The sequence below is a fragment of the Geotrypetes seraphini genome, chromosome 1 (assembly GCF_902459505.1).
Source record: "Geotrypetes seraphini chromosome 1, aGeoSer1.1, whole genome shotgun sequence".
Taxonomy (NCBI): Eukaryota; Metazoa; Chordata; class Amphibia; order Gymnophiona; family Dermophiidae; genus Geotrypetes; species Geotrypetes seraphini.
In genome coordinates, this window is record NC_047084.1 from 300,084,377 (window position 1) to 300,111,976 (window position 27,600).

Sequence of the window (27,600 nt, forward strand, 5' to 3'; positions counted from 1 at the left end):
ATTTTACTCTTCAGGCCCTCAGAAATGCCACCAGATGTTCAATAATATTTCATAACAACTGGCTTTACACATTAAGTCTTCACCGGGTCACTTATAAATACTTTCAATATTTTTAATATAGACTCCAATGACATAAATATTATAGATTAATGTAGCATGACTGCTTTCATACTTAACTTAGGTGGTGATAATAAGGGATAAGTGCGCCGACATGTTTCACCCTTAGGGGGTTTCCTCAGGGCTACAATCCCTTAGTTAAGATCTGTTGCACGCCGCACGACCACCCGATATTGTCATGATCTTTATTGCAAAGAATCGCCAAACAATTCAGGAGCACTTACGGCACACTAGGGACAGGAAGCAGGATAGGGCCTCCTCCTCCTCCTCCATTGCTGATAGGGCTCCCTCCACCTCCATCTAGTGTAGCTCGCAGCCTCTTTCCAGAGGAGCGCCCCAAGGAGCTGCTCAGCTTGCTTGCAAGCTTCTTCGGGGTGTTGCCAAGTGCAAAGTCATCCTCCATCCCACAGCTGTAGATCTCCACCTTCAACTCAAATTCAGGACCAGCATCTTGACTGCTCAAAGAAAGAGACAACAAAGCTAAAAGCACAGTATATGCCCTGGATAGGCAAAGAGGATGCAGCCACTGGTGGTTCATACAGTCTTTTACCACACCTCTGAACCCAAGGAGTTTCCATGTGGAGGGGTAACTATACTAAATGACTTGCCTGAAATACTAGAACTTCATGAGTTATAAAATCCTTCTCTCTAATTTTCAGCATAGCTGAGGATCGGTACTAGCACAAAGAAACACAGGATGACCCTGGGCAAGTCACTTAATCCCCCATTGTCCCAGGACAGATAGAGAAAAATGCTTGAGTACCTGAATATAAAACCACTTAGGTTATAAGTGGTATATAAATATCATATTTCCCCATATATAGGCCGTGGCCTATACATGGGTTTTGCAAACCGGTCTAGTGGGTGCGGCTTGCTTAAATGGGACGGCCTATACATCATCTCCCCCACCACCGGTAAATACATCGTGGACGGTTGCTGGCTGCCTTCTTCCAATCACACTGTGCAGGGCAGGAGCGATGTTTGCGATCTCAAGCCTTGCCCTGCGCCATCGAAGGGGCACAAGGCGAGGCTTGAGATCACAAACATCACTCTTGTCCTGATTGGAAGAAGGAAGAAGGCAGCCGGCAGCCATCCATGAGGTATTTACCGGTGAGGGAGGTATTTAGGGGGGGAATGATGTATAGGCCACTTTAAGTTTTAAAACTCTTAGATAAGCCGCAACTAGTAACATGGGGCGGCTTATCTAAGAGTTTTAAAACTTAAATCGGCATTTCCTGCGGCCTATATATGGGGAAATATGGTACTAAAAAAAAGAAATAACAAAGAACAGCAGCGGGATTTCAACCAGGTTCTCCTTGTCAGCTCAGTGCTCTAACAACTAGGATATCCCTCCATACTATGGAACTCAGTTCCAGATTCTATCCGTCTGACCTTTGATTTTTGAGAATTTCAGAAACAACTTGCCTTTTCAAATTTGGTTACTTTGTAATCTTGTAATTGCTTGGCTTTTTATTTCAAGCTGGGACCATTTAAACTAAGTTAATTTGTGGAGCATGTATGGTTGGGCAGACTGGATGGACCACTCGGGTCTTTATCTGCCGTCATTTACTACGTATGCTGTTATTTTAATAATCTGCTATGTTTTGTTTTAATTATGTATATATCGTTGTTATCCAAAAAATGGCAAAAGAACATGCCTGGTCTTTTTTCAAGGACACGGTGAGCGAGGCGCAAAATCTGTGTATCCCCAGATTCAGAAAGGGGTGCAAAAAGAGTCAAGCAAAAGACCCGGCGTGGATAACTAAAATAGTGAAGGAAGCGATAGGCAATAAGAAAAATTCATTCAGGAAATGGAAAAAGGACAGATCTGAGGGGAACTGGGAAGAGCACAGGAAGTATCAAAAAGAATGTCACCATGTGGTTCGAAAAGCCAAAAAAGAGTATGAAGAGAGGCTAGCCAGGGAAGCACGAAATTTCAAATCTTTCCTTTGATATGTTAAAGGAAAGCAGCCGACTAGGGAGGAGGTGGGACCGCTGGACGACGGAGACAGGAAGGGAGTGCTGAAGGAGGAGAAAGAAGTGGCAGAAAGGCATTTACAAACGAAGACACATCCAACATACCGGAACCTGAGCAATTCTTCAATGGAAGCCAAACAGAAAAATTAACATCCATAGAAGTGAGCCGTGAAGATGTGCGCAGGCAGATAGAAAAACTAAAAACTGACAAATCCCCGGGCCCAGACGGAATCCATCCAAGGGTTCTGAAGGAATTAAAGGAGGAGATATCAGAACTACTACAGCAAATTTGCAACCTGTCTCTGAAAACAGGCATGATCCCATAGGATTGGAAGATAGCCAACGTTACGCCCATCTTCAAAAAGGGATCAAGAGGTGACCCGGGAAACTACAGACTGGTGAGTCTGACCTCGGTTCCGGGGAAAATGGTGGAAGCACTGATAAAAGAAAGTATCGATGAACATTTTGAAAGAAACAAACTTCTGATAACCAGCCAACATGGTTTCTGCAAGGGGAGATCGTGTCTAACGAACTTATTGCACTTCTTCGAAGGAATCAACAAACGGATGGACAAAGGAGACCCCATAGACATCATATATCTAGATTTCCAAAAAGCCTTTGACAAGGTGCCCCATGAACGTCTACTTCGGAAACTGAAGAACCATGGGGTGGAAGGAGATGTACACAGATGGATCAGAAACTGGTTGGTGGGTAGGAATGAAGGGCCACTACTCAGACTGGAAGAAGGTCACGAGTGGTGTCCCGCAGGGCTCGGTGCTTGAGCCGCTGCTATTTAATATATTTATAAATGATCTAGAAACAGGGACGAAGTGTGAGATAATAAAATTTGCGGACGACACCAAACTATTTAGTGGAGCTCGGACTAAAGAGGACTGTGAAGAATTGCAAAGGGACTTGAACAAACTAGGGGAATGGGTGACGAGATGGCAGATGAAGTTCAACGTTGAGAAATGTAAAGTATTACATGTGGAAGCAGAAATTTGAGGTACAACTATACGATGGGAGGGATGTTATTGAATGAGAGTACCCAAGAAAGAGACTTTGGAGTAATGGTGGACATGACAATGAAGCCGACGGCACAGTGCGCAGCGGCCGCTAAGAGAGTGAATAGGATGCTAGGTATAATCAAGAAGGGTATTACAACCAGAACGAAAGAAGTTATCCTGCCGTTGTATCGGGCAATGGTACATCTGCATCTGGAGTACTGCGTCCAATATTGGTCGCCATACCTTAAGAAGGATATGGCGTTACTCGATAGGGCTCAGAGGAGGGCGACACGTCTTATAAAGGGTATGGAAAACCTTTCATACGCTGAGAGATTGGAGAAACTGGGTCTCTATTCCCTGGAGAAGAGGAGTCTTAGAGGGGATATGATAGAGACTTACAAGATCATGAAGGGCATAGAGAAAGTAGAGAGGGACAGATTCTTCAAACTTTCGAACAATAAAAGAACAAGAGGACATTTGGAAAAGTTGAAAGGGGACAGATTCAAAACGAATGCTAGGAAGTTCTTCTTTACCCAATGTGTGGTGGACACCTGGAATGCGCTTCCAGAGGATGTAATAGGGCTGAGTACGGTACTGGGGTTTAAGAAAGGATTGGACAATTTCCTGCTGGAAAAGGGGATAGAGGAGTACAGATAGAGGATTACTGCACAGGTCCTGGACCTGTTGGGCTGCCGCGTGAGCGGACTGCTGGGAATGATGGACCTCAGATCTGACCCAGCGGAGGCATTGCTTATGTTCTTATGTTCTTATATGCGGGCTACAAGTGCCTTAAATAAAATAAATAAATAAATAAAATTCCTTAAAATTCCCAGTTCTTGATTTACTCACAATACAATTCCATTTTCAAAGCAGATGTCAGTCAAGGTTCGGTCTACCATCACCATCTCTGTATCATATATTTCTACACCGACTTGAAGGAGGCAGAACACAGCACAGCGATGCAAGTCTGAAACACAATAGAGAATCAGTGACACAGGGTGAAGACTCATAGAAACTCACAAAAAAAGACAATATAGCCTATCCAGTCTAGCCTGTCCACTTGGGATCTGGTTCTAAAGAAAGTAAGTACTTCTTTGTATAAAGACCTTCCAACACCAGCATGTCACATGGACACCCTCACTGTGCTACAGACTCTGCATTTGTCTGGATTTTTAATTTTTTTGGGTGGGGGAGGGGTCATCTGTGTTCACTGTAATCCATCTTGTGCACAGTTCAATGCTCTATGTTGCAATTATCCATCCCTCATATTTTGCAGCAGTGGCATAGTCATGGTGGGGCCTTGGAGACCTTGGTGCCCTAAGTTGGGCTCAGGCCCCTTTCAACAATATGGCAGCTAATACTTGGTTGATAGTGGTGTTCAAGCCCTGCCAGTCAAAGTTCTCCTGCTGGAGCCCAACCATACCACCTGAGCATCAGGAAGTCAGCAGGGTGCTCCGATAGCTGATGCAGCACTTCCGCACATGCTTAGTTCACAAATGAACTGAGCATGTGCAGAAGTGCTATGTGTTAGAGGATGGAGCAGTCTGACAACTTCTGCTGTTCTGGCTGAGGAACTCTTCAGCTGGTGGGGCTTGAGCATCCTTGCAAGCAAAGGTACGAGTTGGAAGGGGGGTTTCAACAATGGTTGCGGTAGTGGAAAGGGGTGGCAATAGCAGCAGCGGTAGCAGCAGTGTGGGGGTGGGACTGAGAGAAAATGCTTGGCCCCCCAGTCCACCCCTGAACCCCTTTTGGCTATGCTCCTGTTTAGCAGAGCTGCTTTAGCTTTGCCAGTCAGCAGCTAGGACTACAACAGCCATTGGTCAGCTTGCGAATGAAATTAGTTCCCTGCTGGATATGCAGCAGCAAGCCAGGGTTACCATGAAATCTTGCTTTAAGCAGTTTCAACTGATTTGGCAGCTCAAAGCATATTTTACTCAGGAAATTTGACTGTTTTCTGCCATCTATTGTTATTAGCCAATTAGATTATAGTGATTTCTTGGCCTTTCTCAGTCTAATTTAAAACAACTTCAGTTTGTGCAAAATATGGGGGCAAAGTTTCTAATGGGAGATAAAGAGATGGGATCATGTTATCTCCTATTGTGAAGTCTACACTGGCTGAGGATTGCCACTGAAATTCCATTTAATGTTCTCTGATGAAGGAGCAAAAGGGGCCGTGAGGGAGGACAAGGCCATAGTAGAGAGACTGAATGAATTCTTTGTTTTGGTCTTTACAGAAGAAGATGTAAGAGATCTACTTGAACCAGAAGTGGTTTTCAAGGGTGACAATGTGGAGGAACTTAAAAAAATCTCAGTGAATCTGGTAGACATACTGAGCCAAATTGACAAGCTAAAGAATGATAAATCATATGATCCAGATGGTATACACCCCATGAAAGAACTCAATCATGAAATTGCTGATCTGCTGTTAGTGATCTATAACCTGTCGTTAAAATCATTCATAGTACCTGAAGATTGGAGGATGGCCAATGTAACACCAATTTTTAAAAAGGGTTCCAGGGTTATCTGGGAAATTACAGACTGGTAAACTTGACTTCAGTTCCGGGCAAGATAGTGGAAACTAATATAAACAATAAAATCACAGAACATGTAGGCAAACATAGCTTAACGGGTGAGAGTCAACATGGATTCAAACTAGGGAAGTCTTACCTGACTAACTCGCTTCATTTCTTTGACTGTGTGAATAAATATGTGGATAAAGGTGAGCCACTTTTTTATCAAGATTTTCAGAAAGCTTTTGACAAAGTTCCTCATGAGAGACTCCTGAGAAAATTAAAGAATCATGGGATAGGAGGCAATGTTCCTTTGTGGATTAGGAATTGGTTGTGGACAGAAAAGAGGGGGTAGGGCTAAATGGCCATTTATTTCCAATGGAGGATGCATAGTGGAGTGCTACAGGGATCTGTGCTGGATCTGGTACTATTGAACATATTTATAAATGTTCTGGAAATTGGAACAACAAGTGAGGTGATTAACTTTACAGATAATATTAAGCTCTTCAAAGCTGTTAAAACACATGCAAACTGTGAAAAACTACAGGAAGATCTTAGGAAACTGGAAGGCTGGGCATTCAAATAGCAGATGAAATTTAATGTGGACCAATGCAAAGTGATGCATAAGAACATAAGCATTGCCTCTGCCGGGTCAGACCAGGGGTCCATCGTGCCCAACAGTCCGCTACCGCGGCGGCCCCCCAGGTCCATGACCTGTAAGTTCTCCACCACCTAAATTGTTTATGCCCTAATCCTGAAGTACCCTGTATAGTAACCCTCTATCTATACCCTGTAATCCCTTTCTCCTTCAGGAAGTCATCCAATCCCTTTTTGAAACCCAATATTGTACTGTGTCCTATCACCTCTCCTGCATGTTAGGAAGAATAATCCAAATCACTATTACCGGATGCTAGGGTCCACCTTAGGGGTCAGCACCCAAGGAAAAGATCTAGGTATCATCATAGACAATAATGCCTCTGATTCGCTTCATGGTGCAACCTCAACTTCAGTATTGTGTTCAATACTGGTTGTCATATCTCAAAAAAGATATAGCGGAATTAGAAAAGGTTAAAAGGAAAGTGACCAAAATGATAAAGGGGATGGAACTCCTCTCATATGAGGAACAGCTAAAGAGGTTAGGGCTCTTCAGTTTGGAAAAGAGATGGCTGAGGGGAGATATGATTGAGGTCTACAAGATCTTGAATGGTGTAGAATGGGTAAAAGTCAATCAATGATTTTTTTTACTCCCATCAAAATTACAAAGACTGGGGGACACTCGATGAAGTTACGTGGAAATACCTTTAAAACAAATAGGAGGAAACATTTTCTTACTCAAAGAATAGTTCTTTTGGGACCCCATTAAATTACAACAATTCTTGTTAGCTCGTGAACAGAAATGAGTTTCCTTTTTCATTTAATTATTTGATGTTTCATCTCTGAGAAAATGGTAGGATGTCAAGGTCTTATATAGTAGGAATGATTAGGATTCATATGAATTCAACCCATTTCTTTGATTTCCTTTTAAAATTTATGGTAAAATATGGTAGTGTGTCTCTCCAGATAGTGGGCTTTAAAAGGATTGTTTGTTTGAGTATTGTACTACATAAGTATTCGTTTTGTGAAACCTTTTTCTTTGATATCATCTGATATTATTAAATGTATTAAATTTATAAATAAATAAAAAAAAAAAGAATAGTTAAGCTTTAGAACTCGTTACCAGAAGTAACAGCAGTTAGCGTAGCTGGGTTTAAAAAAGGTTTGGACAAGTTCCTGAAAGAAAGGTCCATAGTCTGCTATTCAGACAGACATGGGGAAGCCACTGTTTGCTCTGGGATTGATAGCATAGAATTTTGCTGCTATTTTGCTTTCTGCCAGGAATTTGTGACCTGGATTGGCCACTATAGAAACAGGATACTGAGTTAGATGGACCATTGATTTGACCCAGTTTGGCTATTCTTAAGATTTTATGTTCTTATAGAGGCCATACTCAGTTTCTATCTAACAGATATATATAGCCAGCTTGAGTTCATTTAATGGCTGCATATTTATCTCATACCAAGCGTATTTTCCACAGACCCTGCAGAATGAGATTAAAGTACATCCAGTTCAGCAAAAATGTTAAGGCCTGTATTTTATTCAGAAGAAAGAATGTGGAACCAGATCCTGAACTTCCAAGAGTTTAAAATAGTAATGTTTATTCAGGCATTTAGGAATGGTGTTTCATAATTCTATAAATATTTTACTTTATTTGTGTATTAATACTTTGGGGGGTTTGCACTGCATTGGATTTCTTTTCCTTTTTTTACTGAATTTGAAGTGCATTTTTGCTGTATAAATTGTTTTTTGTTTTGTGAACCTTAGCAATAAGGAAGTAACATATTTCCTTCTTAACACACATTTAAACAGCAATATCATGAGTTATATAACTAATGCATCTTAGTGTAAGTTACCATGGGATACATAATAAATACCACATCATTATGTAAACCAAATAACACAAATTGCATTGCTCTTCAGAAGCTATATCATTCCATGAAAAATGATGTAAGTTCAAAGTTAGTATTAGTTTTCCTGCCTTAGAGCATCGAAACACTGCCTGATACTTCCGGGAAGTCATCTTAAAGAGACTAGTATGGTACAAATAGAAGCACAGTGCAGGGGTTCTTTCTCTACTCTCTGCAGCAAAAGACTCATGGTTAAAGCAGTGGGCTAAGAACCAGGGAAGTCCTGTTCATATACCACTTCAACTCCTTGCAACCTTGGGCAAGTCACTTAGGGCTAGATTTGCTAACAATAACGACTCAATCGCTGTTGGCTGATTCTCTGGCCAATTTTCCGACAGCGATTTGCATGCAAACCCATCGACTCCGACAGTGATTTGCATGCAAACCCACCGACTCAATCACTCAGTGAGTGATTGAGACATTCGCAGAGCCCTAACAGTAGTGACTGGGAAAGCAAGTCTCCAAACTCTGCCTCAAACTAAAAACTTGCAAATGTACCTTGGATCCTTTCCTCTCTTACCTATTCGAGAATATCTCTACACAGGCCATCGCTTCCCTCACCAAACTTATAAACGCTGCTCTAACATCGGGCCTTTTCTCCTCCGAAATGGGACATATTGCACTAACCCCTCTACTGAAAAAGACCGACCTTGACCCCTCTATTCCCTCCAATTACCGTCCAATAGCAAATATCCCTCTCCTAACCAAGATGTTAGAATCCATCATATCCGCTCAACTCTCATCCTACCTAGAAAGATTCTCTATTCTCCTACCCCACCAATTCGGCTTCAGACCCAACTTCAGCACCGAATCCCTATTAGCCTCACTAATCTCTAAGGTACAACAACTTCATTCTCGCAACAAATTTGCTGTACTTCTACAATTCGACCTCTCCGCAGCTTTTGATGTCGTCCATCATGATATCCTAATCTTCCAACTCTCTGAAATAGACATAAGTTCACAGTCCTAGACTGGTTCTCGAAATTCCTACGCTTACGCTCCTACACCGTTAACATAAACGGTACCTCATCCCCTCCCTGGAAGCCGATATGTGGAGTCCCGCAAGGCTCACCCCTCTCTCCTATCCTTTTCAATATTTACATGTCCTCTTTGAAACTCCTTCATCTATCCCCCCTGGAAACTCTCTACACCTATGCTGACGATATCCTCATCCTCCTTGAGACCGACTCGAACCTCACTAACCTCGCTGAGAACATATCCGCATGTATAATGAACCTTCAATCCTGGGCACATTCTGTACAAATGAAATTGAACAAGTCCAAAACAAAACTACTTTGGCTCGGCCCAATATTAGGTCATTTACCCACCTCCATTCCATTATCTTCCGGCTCCACTCTTCAGCTTGAGTTTTCAAGCAAAGTCCTTGGCATCATCATAGACTCCTCTCTCTCCTTCAATGACCACCTCAACTTCTTGCTAAAAAAATGCTTCTTTAGTCTTCATATGCTGAGGAAAGTGAGATCGTACTTTCATCATTCTCACTTCGTCGTCCTTGTTCAATCCACCATCCTCTCTAGACTGGATTATTGCAAATCCATCTATTTAAGCCTAACTAAAAAAAAAACTCCATAGACTTCAGCTAATCCAGAACGCTGTGGCCAAGCTTATTTTCGCTAAAGGCAAGTTCGACCACGTCTCCCCACTCCTGTCCAAACTTCACTGGCTCCCAGTTCACTCCAGAGTCCTCTTTAAATGTGCCTGTTTAGCTTTCAAGATCCTACATGGCATCCTCCCTCCCGTTATCCCACTCTTCTGGAACTCCTCTAACCCTAATTCCACTAGATCCTCCCAGAAACTGAAACTATCATTCCCCTCTGTAAAAGGTATATCCCGCGTAGGAAAACTAGGAACATCCCTCCCCTTTAGAACCACAGAACTCTGGAACAACCTCACATCCCCGCTCAGAATTTCAAGCTCCCTCCAATCCTTCCGCAAACATCTGAAAACTTGGCTCTTTTCAAAAATCTAACACCTCCCGCTCTTTGGTACCCTGTCCCTCTTTATCTTCCTAGTTCCTTTCCTATAACCCTTCATTGTAGCTCCTTTTCAACCTAACCCTGTAAACCGTGCCGAGCTCTATGCTTGTGGAGATGGCGCAGTATACAAACCTAAAGTTTAGTTAGTTAGTTAATTAGTCAAGGCTTCTGCCAAGCTGTGGGGGGGGTCATTTTTTTTATGGCACAGATATTTTGTGTGTATTACACATGCAAAATATCTGCCCCCAAAAAAGAAGAAAAAACAGCACCCACCCCAACAAAGCGCCCCCTCCCACTCCCTCCTACCACCAGAAGTTCCCCCAGACACTCCCCACTGAGAATATGGCAGGAGGGATGCCCACTCTCTCCTGACATCGGCCGACCCCCACCCCTCATACCTGTAAGTCGGGAGTAAGAGGAGTGCTGTCAATCCCTCCTGCTCCTCCGCCGGCTGCCATCTGCAATGTGGACCTTAGGTCCCTCCCCGGTGCATCATCTGATGCACGGGGAGGAGCATAAGGCCTTGATTGGCTCAGATGCCTCAAGCCCCTCCCCTTGGGTGGGGTCTTAGGCATCTGAGCCAATCAGGGACTCCCTTGGGCTCCCTCTGTATCCCGGGAAGGAAGAACAATCAAACGTAATGCAGGTTGGAGATATAGAAGTGGAAAAAAATAAACATTCAAGAATCTGAATCCCAAAGGAATCCACATCAATAAAGTCTTCATCTTCATCAGGCTCTCAGTGCTTACTCACCTCCCTTATTCTTAAAGTACTCAGTGTCCTTCCACATCAGAGGGATCCGCAGATCTAAAAAAAAAAAAACAAAACAGAAAGTTGAAATTCAGAAAGATATCTAAATCTGAGAGGTCAGATAAGGGTGAAGCACTGTGAGTCTATATCTGCTTTGACTTTGGCTCAGAGAAATTTTGTTCGTCTCCAGTAAAGCAAAAGCCGGTCTGCCTCCATGTTGCCATCAAGCAATGGTAGCTACCTTCCTTCAGGGTGTCCTTTGCTGTATTTCTCTCACTAGTCTTATTCCTAGATAGTCTGAAAAAATAAACAGGCATATGATCCGCAAGATCCAATATGGCAAAAAAAAAAAAATAATAAGAAGAAGTATACCAGTTGAGAAAGTTTGTATTCAGAATTTATTTGCCACATCAGGGTTAAAAGCATAAAAACATTAAAATCCTGACACAGCCATGTTTCGCCCTCCTACATGCTGCATCAGGGTTAATAAGACTACGTAGCTATCTGTGCGGTTACAAGTTTCAATTGTGATGAAACTGTTTCATCACAAGTGCAAATCATAACTGCACAGAGAGTTATGCTAAGCTTTTAGTGTGTTTATGCTTTTAACTGAATAAGGACTTTTCTCAATTAGTCTTAGATAGGCCTCCTTTATTTTTGTCCTATTGTATTATATTAGTTTATTTTTTGTTCTTTATCAAAATAAAGACTGAGTTTGCTTTACACATGCTTTACCTGAACAAGGCTCTGCTAAAGGATTGGATAAGAAAACCTTTAAATATTAAGTAATGTTATACAGTAATTTTCATCCATAAATGGCCTCATATAAAATACCAACTATCATAAAAGTTCTTGTCATGACGTGTAACATATTGTATATACTTGAATATAAGTTGATCTGAATATAAGTCGAGACCCCTCTTTTCCCCTCAAAAAGGAGGAAAAAAATGGTTGACTCGAATATAGGTCGGGCAGCTTAATATTCAAGTGTCCTGCCCCGTCAGGCTCTGCACCCAGCCCCCTTCATTCCTCTCCTCCCCTGTCAGGCTCTGCACCCAGCACTCTTCCATCCTCCCCTCCCCTGTCAGGCTCTGCACCCAGCCCCCTTCATTCCTCTCCTCCCCTGTCAGGCTCTGCACCCAGCACTCTTCCATCCTCCCCTCCCCTGTCAGGCTCTGCACCCAGCACCCTTCCATCTTCCCCTCTCCTGTCAGGCTCTGCACCCAGCATCTTTCCATCCTTCCCTCCCGCCAGGCTCTGCACCCAGCACCCTTCCATCTTCCCCTCTCCTGTCAGGCTCTGCACCCAGAATCTTTCCATCCTTCCCTCCCGTCAGGCTCTGCACCCAGCACCCTTCCATCTTCCCCTCTCCTGTCAGGCTCTTCACCCAGCATCTTTCCATCCTCCCCTCCCTTGTCAGGCTCTACACCAAGCACCCTTCCATCCTCCCCTCGCCTATCAGGCTCTACACTCTCCCTCCAGAAACACCACACTCCGGATAGAAGAAAATTTAGCTAGGAATATTAAAAAAGGGGAAAAATCCTTCTTCAGGTATGTTAGTGATAGAAAGAGGAATACAGACGGGATAGTGCGCCTGAGGAAATCCGACGGCAACTTTGCAGAATCGGACTCCGATAAAGCCGAACTATTGAACAAATACTTCTGCTCAGTCTTTACCTGTGAGGCACCGGGATCCAGTCCACAGCTACAAACAAGGGAGAGCTCAGAAGTCCCGTTCAGGAATTTTGAATTTTCCACCAGCAACATCTACCAAGAATTGTCAAGGCTCAAAGTGAATAAAGCCATGGGACCGGATAAACTGCACCCCAGAGTGCTTAGGGAATTGAGAGATGTCCTGGCAGAGCCATTAGCCACGCTCTTCAATCTTTCTCTGAGCACAGGAAAAGTTCCATTAGACTGGAAAACAGCTAATGTCATTTCGCTCCACAAAAAGGGATGCAGGTTAGAGACTGCAAATTACAGACCGGTAAGTCTCACGTCAATAGTGTGTAAACTTATGGAAACATTGATTAAACACAAATTAGATACGGTTTTGGATGATGAGAGACTGAGGGATCCCCACCAGCATGGATTTACAAGGGGGAGATCCTGTCAATCCAACCTGATCAGCTTCTTTGACTGGGTAACAAAAAAACTAGATAAGGGAGAGTCCCTAGATATAGTGTATCTGGACTTCAGTAAGGCTTTTGATAGCGTCCCACACCATAGACTTTTGAACAAGATGAGTTTGTTGGGGCTAGGAGAAATATTAACTGCATGGGTTAAAGACTGGCTCAGTGGCAGACATCAAACGGTGGTGATAAACGGTACTCCCTCTGAAAAGTCGAAAGTGCACAGTGGAGTACCGCAGGGCTCGGTCCTGGGTCCAATCCTATTTAATATCTTCATACGAGATCTGCCTCAGGGACTTCGGGGTAAAATTGCATTATTTGCCGATGATGCTAAATTATGCAACATAGTGGGCTGAGGTACCGTGCCCGATACTATGACACAAGACATACTTTTACTGGAGCACTGGTCTACTATTTGACAGCTGAATTTTAATGCCAAGAAGTGTAAAGTTATGCACCTTGGTAGCAGAAACCCATGCAGAACCTACACTCTGAATGGTGAGACCTTAACTAGAACTGTTGCAGAACGGGACCTGGAAGTAATCATTAGTGAAGATATGAAGACAGCCAATCAAGTAGAGAAAGCCTCATCCAAGGCTAGACAAATGCTGGGTTACCTCCGGAGAAGTTTTGTCAGCCGAAAGCCCGAAGTGGTAATGCCGCTATATAGGTCTACGGTGAGACAACATCTGGAATACTGTGTACAATTTTGGAGGCCAAATTATCAGAAGGATGTGCTGAGAATAGAATCGGTTCAACTGCTGGCCACCAGGATGGTCTCAGGACTCAAGGATATCCCATATGAAGAACGTCTAGGTAAGTTGCAGCAATACTCTCTCGAGGAACGCAGAGAGGGGTGTGACATGATAGAGACGTTCAAATACGTTATTGGCCGTATTGAGGTGGAAGAAGAAATCTTTTTCCTTACAGGACCTACGGTGACAAGAGGGCATCCGCTAAAAATCAGGGGAGGGAGATTTCATGGTGACACTAGGAAGTACTTCTTCATCGAAAGGGTGGTTGACCGTTGGAATGATCTTCCACTTCAGGTAGTTGAGGCCAATAACGTGAATGATTTTAAGAACAAATGGGATCAACATGTGGGTTCACTTCAAAGAAGAACTTAGGGGGGCGGGTTATTTGAGTGGGCAGACTTGTTGGGCCGAAGGCCCTTTTCTGCCGTCATATTCTATGTTACTATGTTTCTATGTTTCATAAGCTCTTCCCTCTGTCCCCCCTCCCTGCCCTATCTTCCTACCTCTGCCGATCTGGAGGAGGTGCAGCAGGTCCTCTGACGATCATTGGTGGAGGTGCAGCGGGCAGGAGCAAGCTTTCTGAACTCCTGCCCCGCTGCTAACCGGATGCACGGATCCACTTAGTCCATTTCAGCAGCACAAGCAGCAGTGCGATTTGGCGCTGCTTCTCAGCAGTGAGCGGCTTCCTTACTGGCTCCCGTGAATTCTTGCGAGAATAATGATTTTTGTCCATGCAACGCCATGGTGCACTTCCGAAAGTTCGAACACCTGGCCAGGCCTAAACTGATGTTCTGAAACACGTGGCTCATCCACGTCAGAACATAATTGCATTTAACTGGAATGAACATAATGTGAATGAATAGAGGTAGGACCTATTCATGGGGAGAGTGTGGTGCAGTGGTTAAAGCTACAGCCTCAGTACCCTGAGGTTGTGGGTTCAAACCCACGCTGCTCCTTGTGATCCTGGGCAAGTCACTTAATCCCCCCATTGCCCCAGGTACGTTAGATAGATTGTGAGCCCACCGGGACAGAGAGGGAAAACTGCTTGAGTACCTGAATAAATGCATGTAAACTGTTCTGAGCTCCCCTGGGAGAACGGTATAGAAAATAGAATAAATAAATAAATCAGTGCGCATAAGTGGATTGTGTGCTTATCAGAATTGCAAATATCTGGAGTTTACGTCCACTGATTTTAATGTAAAAAAAATGGGACCATGGTGGTCAGGTGCGGATAACCGAAGCGTGCACTTAACCAATATGCACTTAGGTGGAGTTGGCTGTATTAACTATTTCAATACCTCCATTCTCTACAATGGTACATGCCAAAGATAGGCAAGTACTAGAATTCTTCATTATCTTTCAGGGGTGGAACTGGTTCTGCATAGTTATTGTCCAACAGGTTCCCTATGAGGAAAGATTAAAATGGCTAGGTTTCTTCAGCTTGGAAAAGAGACAGCTCAGGGGGGGATACTCAGGTAGATAAATTATTGAATGCCCCTCATATCCAAGTGAAATAAGGCCAATCAATAACTTGAGCTCTTGCTTGTGTTGTATATTGAGCAGTGTTCTTCATCGGGACATGTTTCTACCTGTGCATGCCAACTCCCCACCTTACCTGAGATGGAGACTCTTCCCCGGCAAGGCAGTCTATCATCCATGGGACCGGCATCTGATGGTCTATAAAGATAAGGAAAGAGCAAATGTAGAACAAAAGAGAGGGAACAGAAACTCCACGTAGAAATAAAGATTGTTTGCCCCAAGGTTGACGTGGTCTATCCCACTCCCCACTTGTTTTTCTTCTGCTTGATTCTACAAAGATAAGGACGCATCTGTAATAATGCATGGGGCAGTGTTTCAAAATTGATCTCGTAGAGAGCAATAGAGACACCACAGCTGGTAGTCCTATTGCCTTATCCTATACATGCTGACCCTACTGGCTCTTGTTGTGTCAATCTCAGATTGAGTGTGTTTATTGCAAATTCTGACCTTTTCCATAGTTCTCATGCTCTAAAAAAAAGAAGAAGGGGAGAGGTGACTGCAGCAGGGTCACCTTGCAATAGAAAAACATACAGCCTTTGAAGCAGACACATTTAGAAGATGAAACAAGAACTTTATTAATAGTTATTCTAAGATATCCCCTTCCTGCAGTTTGGAGGTCCTGTACTGCCTTTTATTTATTCCATTTTCTATACCATTCTCCCACGGAAGCTCAGAACGGTTTACAGTAAACCCTCTTCCTGGTACAGTAGTACCAGGAAGAGGTGGTCGGAAAATGTGCCTGGCTTCGTAAGTACAATTTAAGCATCTGCCGACACTCCACCTGCCTTCTCCTGCCTTCGATCAGCTGAAATACCATATTCGCGGTTTTTCAAAATTTGCAGGTGTTCCTAGAACGGAACACCCCCGCGGATTTTGGGGGAGTACTGTACATAAATTTATTTAGGTACTCAAGCATATTTTTGGGTAAAATGATTGTTATACACCATAAGGTATGTTTTGCTCCTGCAGCAGCACATTGTCAGGTGAAACACAGACATAATCTGGCATCAGTTTAATTCAAAAAAGATGTAGTGGCACTAGAAAAGGTTCAAATAAGAGTGATCAAGATGATAAAGATAAAGAGGATGAACTCCTCATGTATGAGGAAAGACTAAAAAGGTTAGGGCTCTTCTGTTTAGAAAAGAGACAGCTGAGAGGAGATATGATTGAAGTCTCCAAAATCCTGAGTAGAGTAGAATGGGTACTCCGTCAAAAATTGCAAAGACTAGGGGACACTCAATGAAGTTACAGGAAAATACTTTTAAAACCAATAGGAGGAAATATTTTTTCACTCAGAGAATAGTTAAGCTCTGGAACACATTGCCAGAGGTTGTGGTAAGAGCGGATAGCTTAGCTGGTTTCAAGAAAAGTTTGGACAAGTACTTGGAGGAAAAGTCCATAGTCTGTTATTGAGACAGACATGGGGAAGCCACTGCCCTGGATCGGTAGCATGGAATGTTGCTGCTCTTTGGTTTTTTGCCAGTTACTAGTGACTTGAATTGCCCATTGTGAGACAGGCTACAGGGCTAAATGGACCACTGGTCTGACCCAGTAAGGTTATTCTTATGGTCTTAACTAGTAATATTCTTGTTTCATCTTCCAATCGTGTCTGCTTCAACAGTTTCTTTTCTATGTGTGAACTCTTATCGTGCTCCACTCACGTGATCGCCCACCTGCAAAGTACACATCATTGAATCTTGGCACATGCTTACAGAATAGCGCACAACTAGAAAACAGTTACTTATGTGCCAGTGTCCACGTACATGCATAAATTATTAGAATACCGGCATTTGCACATATTCCTGTTACCCAACACTCGGCGGCTCCTTATGCATTTGGGGAGTAATTCTATAAACTTGTACAGACATCATAGGGAAGAGGGATGGAGGCATCACATCTTGCATACCTAAGGTGACCATATGTCCTGTTTTGAACGGGACAATCCCTTTTTCAGATCCCCTGTCCCGTTGTCCCCACTCACAGCTTCATGATGCTGAAATGTCCCGTTTTCAGAGAGGGCGTCCTGAGGCTGTGAGTGGGGACAACGGGACAGGGGATTGCAGCCTGGATTTGGCAGTGGCAACAACATTGCTCAGGCCCCGCTGACCCTCCTATCTCTCCCTCCCATGCAAACCCTGCCGACCCTCCCAACGAGATGACCGAGCAACAAACCTCCCTCCAGCTGCGTTGGCAGCCGCAGCACGCTAAATAGGCTGCTTCGCGTCTTTCTCCTGCCGGTGAGTCCCTCTGCAGCGTCACTGATGGGAAGGGGGAGAAGCGGTTTGCCTTGGGTGCTCCAAGTCCTGGCACCATTACCTTCTTCGGGCAGCAGCAGCGTTTACAATTCGCTGCTGTTGCCGGCTTCAGGCCTTCCTCTCTGTCGGGTCCTGCCTTCATGAAAACAGGAAGTAGGCAGGACCCGACAGAGAGGAAGGCCTGAAGCCGGCAACCGCAGTGAATTGTGAATGCTGCTGCTGTCCGATTAAGTTCAGGACACTAGGCCTTGGGTGACAGAAGGAGGAAAGGGAGCAGAGGGGGAGAGAATTGGGGAGAGTGTTGCTGTACCCAACTGGAGGGAGAAGGAAGATGAGGGAGGGAATGAAAGGAGATGCCAAGGCTTGGAGGGAAGAAGAGATGACAGGGCATGGAGGGACGGAAGAAGGTATGCCAGACCAAGGGAAAAGGAAGGGGGAAAGGAAGGAGATGTCAGAGCATGGAGAGGGAGGGAGAGATGGAAGAAAAGGAAAAGAGAGAGATGCCAGAGAATCAGGGAAGGAATGATGCCAGACTGTGGGTGGGAAGGAAAGAAAGGAGAAGAGAGAGATGCCAGAGCATAGGGGAGGGGGTGGTTACAAAGAGAGAAAAATGGAGAGGTGACAGAGCTGAAATCAATCATGTACAAAGGAAAGAAGGGACACAGGATAGATAGTTTATGGAAGGAGCATAGAAAGAGGGAAGATGCCACATGGAAGAGAGAGAGAGGGCGGACACTGGATGGAAAAAGCAGAGAGGGCAGTGAATGGAAGGGGCGAGACAGAGGGTAAACAATAGATGGAAGGGGTAGAGAGAAACAGACACTGAATGGAAGTGTGGGGGAGAGGAGGGACAGCTTTTGAATGGAAGTGTGAGGGAGAGGGGGAGCAGACGCTGGAAGGAAGTGGGGAGAAAAAAGGGCACATGCGGGATTGAGGGAAGAAGATAGAGTTAGTTATTGGAAGGGGTGAGGGAAAGAGGTGGCAAGCTATAGGTAGACACAGTGAAAGAGGAAAATTGAGGACTGAATAGTAAAAAAGAATTTAGACAGAGGCAGAAAATAAATTGAGAAGGAAGACCAGGGAAGAACAGGAGGAAAGGAGCAGAGAGAGAGATGCCAGAGCAGGGGGGATGGAGAGGAGACAGATACCGGACCTGGGAGGAGGAAAAGAGGAAGGCGACAGATACTAGATCTGAGGGGGAAAAAGGAGGAGAGAGATATGCTAAAATCTGCTGGGAGGGAAGAAGGGAGGAACGAAAGAAGGAGAGAAAGAGACAGAGAAAGGGGGGGTTGTAAACACATTAGAAAGACTACAGAGAAAAAGTTTTGGATGAAAGGGGAAAGACAGGAGGCAGATGCAGGACTATGGGAGGTTCAGACAGAGAGGGAGACCTGGAACAAAGGTAGAAAGGAGAACTGACACTGGATCTGGGGAGGGTAACAGAGGGAAAAGAGAGAGAGACCTGGACCCAAAGGGGATGGGGGCGGACTGTGAAAAAAATGTTGGATGCAAAAGAAAGAAAGATTTGATGCACAGTCAGAAGGAAGTGCAACCAGAGACTCATGAAATCACCAGACAATAAAGGTAGGAAAAATTATTTTATTATCAATTTAGTGATCAAAATGTGTCTGTTTTGAGAATTTATATCTGCTGTCTATATTGTGCACTATATTTGTCTATTTTTCTATAGTTACTGAGGTGACATTGCATATTTTAAAGTAATCTGCCTTGACATCTTTAAAAAAAACCTGAAAATCGTAAATGATAATTAACATTTTCTCTGCGTACAGTTTTTTTTTATATTTTATGTTTACCATTACAAATTAATAAGATATTGTGTGTACCTGAAAATGAATGGAAGAAATTGGGGGCGGGACTAGGGCTGGGGGTGGGGCTAGGGTGGGATTGGGGGTGGGACTGAATAGTAATAGATGTCCCGTTTTGATGAAAAAAATAAATGGTCACATTATCCATACCTGTCTCTCCCACAATTCTCTCTTTAATTCTTTCCTACCTCCTCACCTTTCCATGTGCTTTTCTCACAAGACTTCCCTTCTTTGAGTGCTCAATGTTCCCACCTTAGCAGCCTCAGGCGCTCCATTTTCTTGCTCTGCCTCTCCCTCTTTTGGTCTCTTGTTTTCTCTCTCCCCTACTTTGCATTTTCTTTTCTTGTCTTAGCTGATCCCTCTCATCCTTCTTTCCTGCCCTGTCCAACAGCATGGAACCCAAAGAAGCTCCTCACCGTCTTGTCATGCGTTGCATCACTTGTGCCTCCTTCATGCGCTGCAGCTCAGACATGTAGGCCATGATGCGACTATTGCAGACCAGCAGACTCTTAGCAGCCTCCAGCGCCTGTTCCCTCTGTGTGCAGGCCGCAAGCAGCTTACATGCTCCTTCTCGCATCCGCACCTCATGGTCAATCTTCTTCTGGATGTCCGTGTCCTGTGCAAAAACAGGGTGAGATAACATTGAAGCAACATAACCGTAAACCACATATCCCTGATATACAAATACCTTTGAAATAAAATCCTGAGATATCAAACTGTGGGATTTGTTTAATAAAATCAGATGCTCTGTGATATGTCTGTTTTATCATTTCCCTCTGTGAGAAATTCCTTAACCCCTATTTTTCCTGTTTTGATTAGATTGTAAGCTCTATTGAACAAGAATTGTCTCTTACAGGAACCGTTGTGTTTGGGTATTCCCGTTCCATTTTGTTTAGAGAATTCTTTTGGGAGTAAGTGTTAAATAGACTTGCTGAATCAGCACTTATATTACATTAGGGATTTCTATTCCGCCATTACCTTGCAGTTCAAGGCGGATTACAAAAGAATTATCCAAGATGTATTACAACAAGAAGTTACAAAAAAAAAGGTCATTTTCAAAAAGAGTAAGAAATGGGTAAGGTTATTTGTTTGGGGTAGTTGGCTTTAGTGAGAGGTGGAGTTTGAGACGTGCGGTATTATTTCTTTTTTCAGAGTTTTCTTGAAGAGTATGGTCTTTATTTCTTTTCTAAAAGTCTTGTAGTCGAGGGATGCTATCGACTACAAGACTTTTAGAAAAGAAATAAAGACCATACTCTTCAAGAAAACTCTGAAAAACACTTAGATGTCTGCATGTCATAAACCTCTTTGCATAACAGATTATGGAATCCCTTGTACCTAGAGGTGCTAGTAAAATAGATCAGGAGATCACGTATGTCTACAGACCCAAGAACATTTTAGCAGCCTAGCTAATGCAGTACAAGCATTAGAACTTCCTCTACAAAGTCTACAAAATCCTGAGTGGAGTAGAACGAGTACAAGCGGATCGATTTTTCACTCTGTCAAAAATTACAAAGACCAGGGGGCACTCGATGAAGTTGCAGGGAAATACTCTTAAAACCAGAGGATGTGATAAGAGTGGATAGCGAAGCTGGTTTTAAGAAAGGTTTAGACAAGTTCTTGGAGAAAAAGTCCATAGTCTGTTATTGAGAAACATAGAAACATAGAAATAGACGGCAGATAAGGGCCACGGCCCATCAAGTCTGCCCATGAGAAAGACATGGGGGAAGCCACTGCTTGCCCTGGATCGGTAGCATGGAATATTGATACTCCTTGGGTTTTGTCCAGGTACTAGTGACCTGGATTGGCCACCATGAGAATGGGCTGCTGGGCTTGATGGACCATTGATTTGACCCAGTAAGGCTATTCTTATGTTCTCTGTTCAACAGTCATCTCTGATGTTTCTTTCTTCTGAATGTGAATAGTTATCTTTGCCATACCAGGCACAGAGGATTTCAGGATCCCTCAATTTTTCTGGAATGCCCACATAATTTAATCCAAACCACTAACTCATGAAATCAGGGATTCTGCTGTTGTTATAGTTGCCCCTGAAGGCAGGGTTACCAAATTTCCTCTCTTATCATATGATACTATCTTATTTGGAACATCCATGAGCGCAAAAAGTCAAATTTTAGCAAAAAATAATAAACCTTTGTTTATAATGACGGGGATTGCCATGCAGCTTATCTTAAAGAATTGGATTGGGACAGATTAAATTATTCATTCTGGTGGGAATCCTTATGTTATGTCTTTAAAATGGAAAGGTTCATGGCCATTCAGAAGGAATATTATAAAAAATTTATGGATGTTTGGGAACCATTAACTAAATATTGTAAGGATTGATTTATTTTATATTAATGAGGAAAACATACACATCCTGGGGAGGGGGTATGTTCTGGGACTGATTAGAAGGTATGGTTGGGTTGATTATAGATATTTTTATGATTTGTTGTCCAAATGGATAAATGGGCGGGGGAAAATAAGTCTTCTTATTGTTTTTAAAAGTGTATTGTGCTATAATGTTAATATTTTATGTAAATGTATCATTTTTTGTGCACAATTGTAGTTTTAAATATGAATAAAGAAGTTTAAAAAAAAAAGAGCACAGTGCCTTGCCCCATTCCGCTCCAGCTCAGCTCCGCCCACTCCACCCCCACACGAACCTCATGTCTCCTTCCCCGGGCTCGGGGCCACGTCTGAAGGGCCTCTGTGCACGCGTGGATGTCAATGTGATGATATCACATGCATGCATGTGACATCACTGCGCCAACGTCCACGCAAGCGCAGAGGCCCTCCAGACGCAGACCCAAGCTCGGGGCATTCCAAAACCCAGACAAACTGATGGGTTTTGGAAATCCCTCCGGGCACCTGGACAGTCCTCTGAAAAAAGGACATGTCCGGGTTTTCCAAGACATCTGGTAACCCTACCTGAAGGACCTACAAGTCTACTATTAAGCAGGCATAGTTTCACCCACAATTTATTTATTTCGCTTTCTATCCTGTTCTCCCCAAAGAGCTCAGAACAGGTTACAGACTAACATAATATACAATTTACAGGTTGCAATTTGCCATAGTTACAGTGCAAGGTTTTTCAATACAAGTTTTTGTCCTAACTCAACAAACCAGGGATCTAAAACCATTACACATAATATACAGTGCAAGATTTTTCAATACAAGTTTTTTATTTTAAACACGACACATACCGAGGATCTTGTATCAATATACATTTATTTGTAATCTACTGGTCGTGGGCAGGGGAGTTAGGTGATGAGGTATGTGAGAATAGCTGCCTGCTTGTCCTGGGATAATACAGCACGCTGATTAACCATTCTCCTTAACTATACTCTGCTTATGTATTTGACGACTTTACAGTGTACCTATTTTCGCTGATCATGCGTTGATTGTTCCAGCTCCTCTTATCTCTGTATCCTGCTTACATGTATTCAATGACCTTTCATTGTGCCTATCATCGCCGATTGTCCAGCTCTTCTTATTGTAAACCGCCTCGAACTATTATGGCTTTGGTGGTATATAAGAATAAAATTATTATTATTATTATTATTAATATTTTACTGCTGCTACACTGGTCTGAAAGCATGGATTGAAATGAATTTAGTTTCCTGTTGTCTGGCCTTTGTAAACACTCTGTACTATAAATAAAAGCAGTAGACAGGGTTGCACAGATTTATTCACATGTTTGAGTATTCAGATTTATTCTGCCGCCACCATATGTGTGCATTGCTTTACTTTCTATTTGTGGTTCCAGCATGTAAACTACAATTACTACCTGCTAAATACAATTCTTAATTTCATAGGTCACTCCCTTGCATAGGAACCTTCCATCCTCTCTGAGTGAGACTTCCTTGCCTCAGTCCCTTATCACCTCCTTTTTCTCATTGGTCCTGCCCTTTTGCCTTCTATTACTGCCAGTCACTTCTAGCTTGTGGAAGGAAAAAGAAAAGCTACCATCTTTGCCTCAGCCTGCAAGTGTGGTCTACTTCTTATTCCTCTCCACCCTGCAAATGTATTGCTTTTTTGTGTTTAATATTTATCACTGTTCAGTAGCTAACTCAATAGCCCTTCTGGTCTGAGATTCAACTCCTCTGGTTCAACTATGTCTTTATTCTGCTTTTTTGCATTAAAGAACAGTTAGAAACTAAAGGGGTAATATTCAGCCCACGGTTTCAAGTTTATTAAAATTTTGATATAAACGCAATATCAAATATTTTCAATGCGTATGGTGGTAAGTGGCTTGTAAGCCACTCACAGCTGCAGGCTGAACTAACCCTGGATACTGAATGCCAACATGTGCATATGCCGACCTGGAAATGAACTGTCCTGGTACCTGGTTAAGACAGCTTTTTTGCTTACTTAGGCCCCAATTCACAACGCTCCGACACCATGGTAAAAAATACTATGGTGGGAGCGATTTTTCTTTGCAGGGTGAAGCTCAGCAGTGCACAATAGCATGCAAATTATATGCATGCCATTCATGCGGCACAGCCCCGGTAAAAGGGGGAAGAACTATCTATGCCTCAGAAGTGCAATCGCTAGGCATAGCTCCTTCTGCCTGTAGCCACCGTTCTCCTTTTCTTTGCCCAGCTGATGGTGACTCTGGACAGCAACAGCTGCACCAATTAAAAAGAAAAAAAAAAAAGCCAGCTGTAGCTGAGACAGCAGGCCTTGCTCTCCCAGCCAGCTCCAACAATTTTTTTTTTTTTTTTTTAATGGATGCTGCCGCGGCTGTGTGCCTCACACAACACATGCAGTACAGCTACCGGCAGGTCCAGGCCTGCTGGAAAATTTTGCCCAGTAAAAGGGAGGAATTCCATTTTGTGAATTGCAAAGAGAGCTCATTTAAATTTTAATGAGTTCCTTGTGATGCATTTGCAAGGATCGGTAGAAGCCACGGAGAACCCTTTTGTGCATCAAGAGGAGAGCTTTCTGATGCAGTAAAACCACTTTATCGTGTTTTACTACCACAGAAAGCTTTTAAGAAATGGGGCCTTAGCTGGCTAAGTTGTAGCTCCATCCAAACTCCTTCATCATACCACCCCTAAACTAGCCAGTTAAGAAAACGTATCAAGCAACACTATTCCCAGCTGAACATTGGCCAGCAGTTGGTCAGCTAAGCATGGATTAATTGGCAGAAGCATCTTGTGTTTATTAGTTTTTTATTATTTCTTTGAAATAGCCATTTTATCATTACAGTATCTCCCTACCTGTGGGGTAGTGAATGTGGTGGTGGAGAAGAGAGGGATCACAGTGTATAAATGAATGCATCCTTCCACTTGGGCTGTTTCATATTTTCTATATTTTATTATGGAGTGCTGCTTCTTTTTTTTCTTTTTAAATAATATTTTATTGTAAACCACTTAGCTTTGTTTGACATAAATGACAGTATATTAAGTTTCATAAAAGATAAAACAATGGGCCATTTATTGTTCTAATCATAGCACATCATGTCCAAAAATATATTGAAAGTCCCAAATGTGAAAAAATGTATAAAGAAACTGTTTCACTTATCTTATATTTTACAGATGCAAACCTCAGCCTCGATACTGGCCGTGTTTCACAATAGCTGGTTCAGGAAGCCAAGAAGTTCTAAATCTCAAAAAAGGTGTTCTTCATAACTCAACAATAGCTTTAAAGCAGTGGTCTCAAACTCAAACCCTTTGCAGGGCCACATTTTGGATTTGTACTTGGAGGGCCTTCAAAAAAATAGTTAATGTCTTATTAAAGAAATGACAATTCTGCATGAGGTAAAACTCTTTATAGTTTATAAATCTTTCCTTTTGGTGGGAGATTTCATGGTGACATTACAAAGTATTTCTTCACTGAAAGGGTGGTTGATCGTTGGAATGATCTTCCACTTCCGGTAGTTGAGGCCAGCAACATGCTCGATTTTAAGAAAAGATGGGATAAACATGTGGGTTCACTTCGAGTAAGTGTTTAGTGGGGAGGGTTCTTGTGTGGGCAGACTTGGTGGGCCGAAGGCCCTTTTTTTCTGCCATCATATTCTATGTTTCTATGTCTTAATAATAATATTGTAATTTATAGCTAAAGAGATATATGTTCAAGAAACTGTTTTATTTTACTTTTGTGATTATGATAAACGTACCAAGGGCCTCAAAATAGTTCTTGGCGGGCCACATGTGGCCCCCGGGCTGTGAGCTAGGGACCATAAGAACATAAGAAATGCCTTCACCGGATCAAACCCTAGGTCCATCTAGTCCGGCGACCCGCACACGCGGAGGCCAAGCTAGGTGTTCTCTAATGGACACCTTGTTCACCCGTGTCCCTCAATGTGATTTGCAAGAAGATGTGCATCCAACTTGCCCTTGAATCCCAGAATGGTGGTCTCTGTCACAACCTCCTCCGGGAGAGCATTCCAGGCGTCCACCACTCGCTGTGTGAAGCAGAACTTCCGGATATTAGTCCTGAGTCTGCATCCCCTAAGTTTTAGTCCATGACCTCTTGTTCGAATCACTGTTGACAATGTGAATAACGAAGATTCTTGCTCCATTTTGTCGAAACCTTTTAGCATTTTAAAAGTCTCTATCATATCCCCTCGCAGCCTTCTCTTCTGGAGGGTAAACAATCCCAGTTTTCGAGGCGTTCTTCGTAACTCAAATTCTTCATACATTTTATTAGTTTCGTGGCTCATCTCTGCACCCTCTCTAGTAGGGTTATATCCTTCTTTAGGTAGGGAGACCAGTGTTGGACACAGTATTCTAAGTGTGGTCTGACCATTGCTCTATAAAGCAGCATTATGACATCCGCCGATCTACTCGTGATGCCCTTCTTTATCATGCCCAACATCCTGTTTGCTTTCTTTGTCGCCGCTGCGCATTGAGCCAACGGCTTCAGGGTCCTGTCTATCACTGCTTTAAAGTGAGTACCAGCAACACAGGGGCACATTACAGAGGAAGTACGATCAGTCCGGGAAGAAGAAGGGAACAGCCCAATATTTAAACACTGCAGTTGGCATTTTTGTAAAATGGTGGCTGAGGCACTTACATCATGCACATATATTCAATGCCACTATCGATATAGCAGGTGACACCGGCCATACATGTAAAGTGGTAGCACTGATGCAGTACAGTGAGTAGCGATATTCAGTCTGCTCTCTATATAACTTTAAGAAAATTATTTTGCTGCCTTAAAGTTATCCATATAAACTTTGATAAAACCAGCATATAAATATGGTAAATAAATAACTATACAAACAGTAAACTAGATATCACTTCTTTCTGCTTTCGACCAACACCCACATACTAACAATTCAAGAAAGCACTGAAAACTCACCTTTTTTCCTCAATGCATTGACCCATTCCCATGGAGTCATAAGAACATAAGAATAGCCTTACTGGGTCAGACCAATGGTCCATCAAACCCAGTAGCCCGTTCGCACGGTGGCCAATCCAGGTCACTAGTACCTGGCCAAAACCCAAGGAGTAGCAACATTCCATGCTACCGATCCAGGGCAAGCAGAGGCTTCCCCCATATCTCTCAATAAGACTATGGACTTTTCCTCCAAGAACTTGTCAAAAACCTTTCTTAAAACCAGCTACTCTGTCCACTCTTACCACAACCTCTGGCAACGCGTTCCAGAGCTTAACTATTCTCCGAGTGAAAAAAAATTTCCTCCTATTGGTTTTAAAAGTATTTCCCTGTAACTTCATCGAGTGTCCCCAAGTCTTTGCAATTTTTGACGGAGTGAAAAAGTCGATCCGCTTCTACCTGTTCTACTCCACTCAGCATTTTGTAGACTTCAATCATATCTCCCCTCAGCTGTCTCTTTTCCAAGCTGAAGAGCCTTATCCTTTTTAGTCTTTCCTGCATGATATTTTCCACGTAATTACTAAATATCTACCAGTAAGTCTCTGTAACAATTCTAGTATTGGGTACACCGAAATGATTCCTAGCTGACATTTGTGGGATACAAGAGTTGGTATGGTTCTGTACAATTTGCCTCAATGCCTATGCTCCCCCTCATCTGTCTAGAGTACTTATCCAGATAACAGTTGCCCTTACCCTAATAAGTGAATTAAATACTGACCCAAATGATCCCCCTGCTAGGAAATTCACTTGTAATTCTGGAGAAGCCAGGAGTCTTTTATCATATGGCACTGGTGTCAGGGAGAGTGTTAAGGGAGGGACAGTAAAGGACTGTAGACCCTTCCAGACAGATGGCTTCCATCTCCCTCTAAGACAGATAGGCAACTCCGGTC

At 43.1% G+C, this 27,600-nt stretch overlaps 1 protein-coding gene across 7 annotated transcripts in view; it reads right to left on the reverse strand.

The window, feature by feature from the left end:
- Window positions 1-27,600, reverse strand: part of RTKN (rhotekin) — a 246,617-nt gene that overhangs the window by 26,462 nt on the left and 192,555 nt on the right. For all 7 annotated transcript variants that reach the window (XM_033954583.1, XM_033954615.1, XM_033954591.1 and 4 more), the window contains 5 exons: window positions 19,786-19,985; window positions 15,365-15,426; window positions 10,866-10,919; window positions 3,951-4,068; window positions 342-572 (listed from right to left, as the gene is read on the reverse strand). In XM_033954583.1, coding sequence (XP_033810474.1) covers window positions 342-572; window positions 3,951-4,068; window positions 10,866-10,919; window positions 15,365-15,426; window positions 19,786-19,985 — 665 coding nt within the window. The remainder of the gene's footprint in view (window positions 1-341; window positions 573-3,950; window positions 4,069-10,865; window positions 10,920-15,364; window positions 15,427-19,785; window positions 19,986-27,600) is intronic.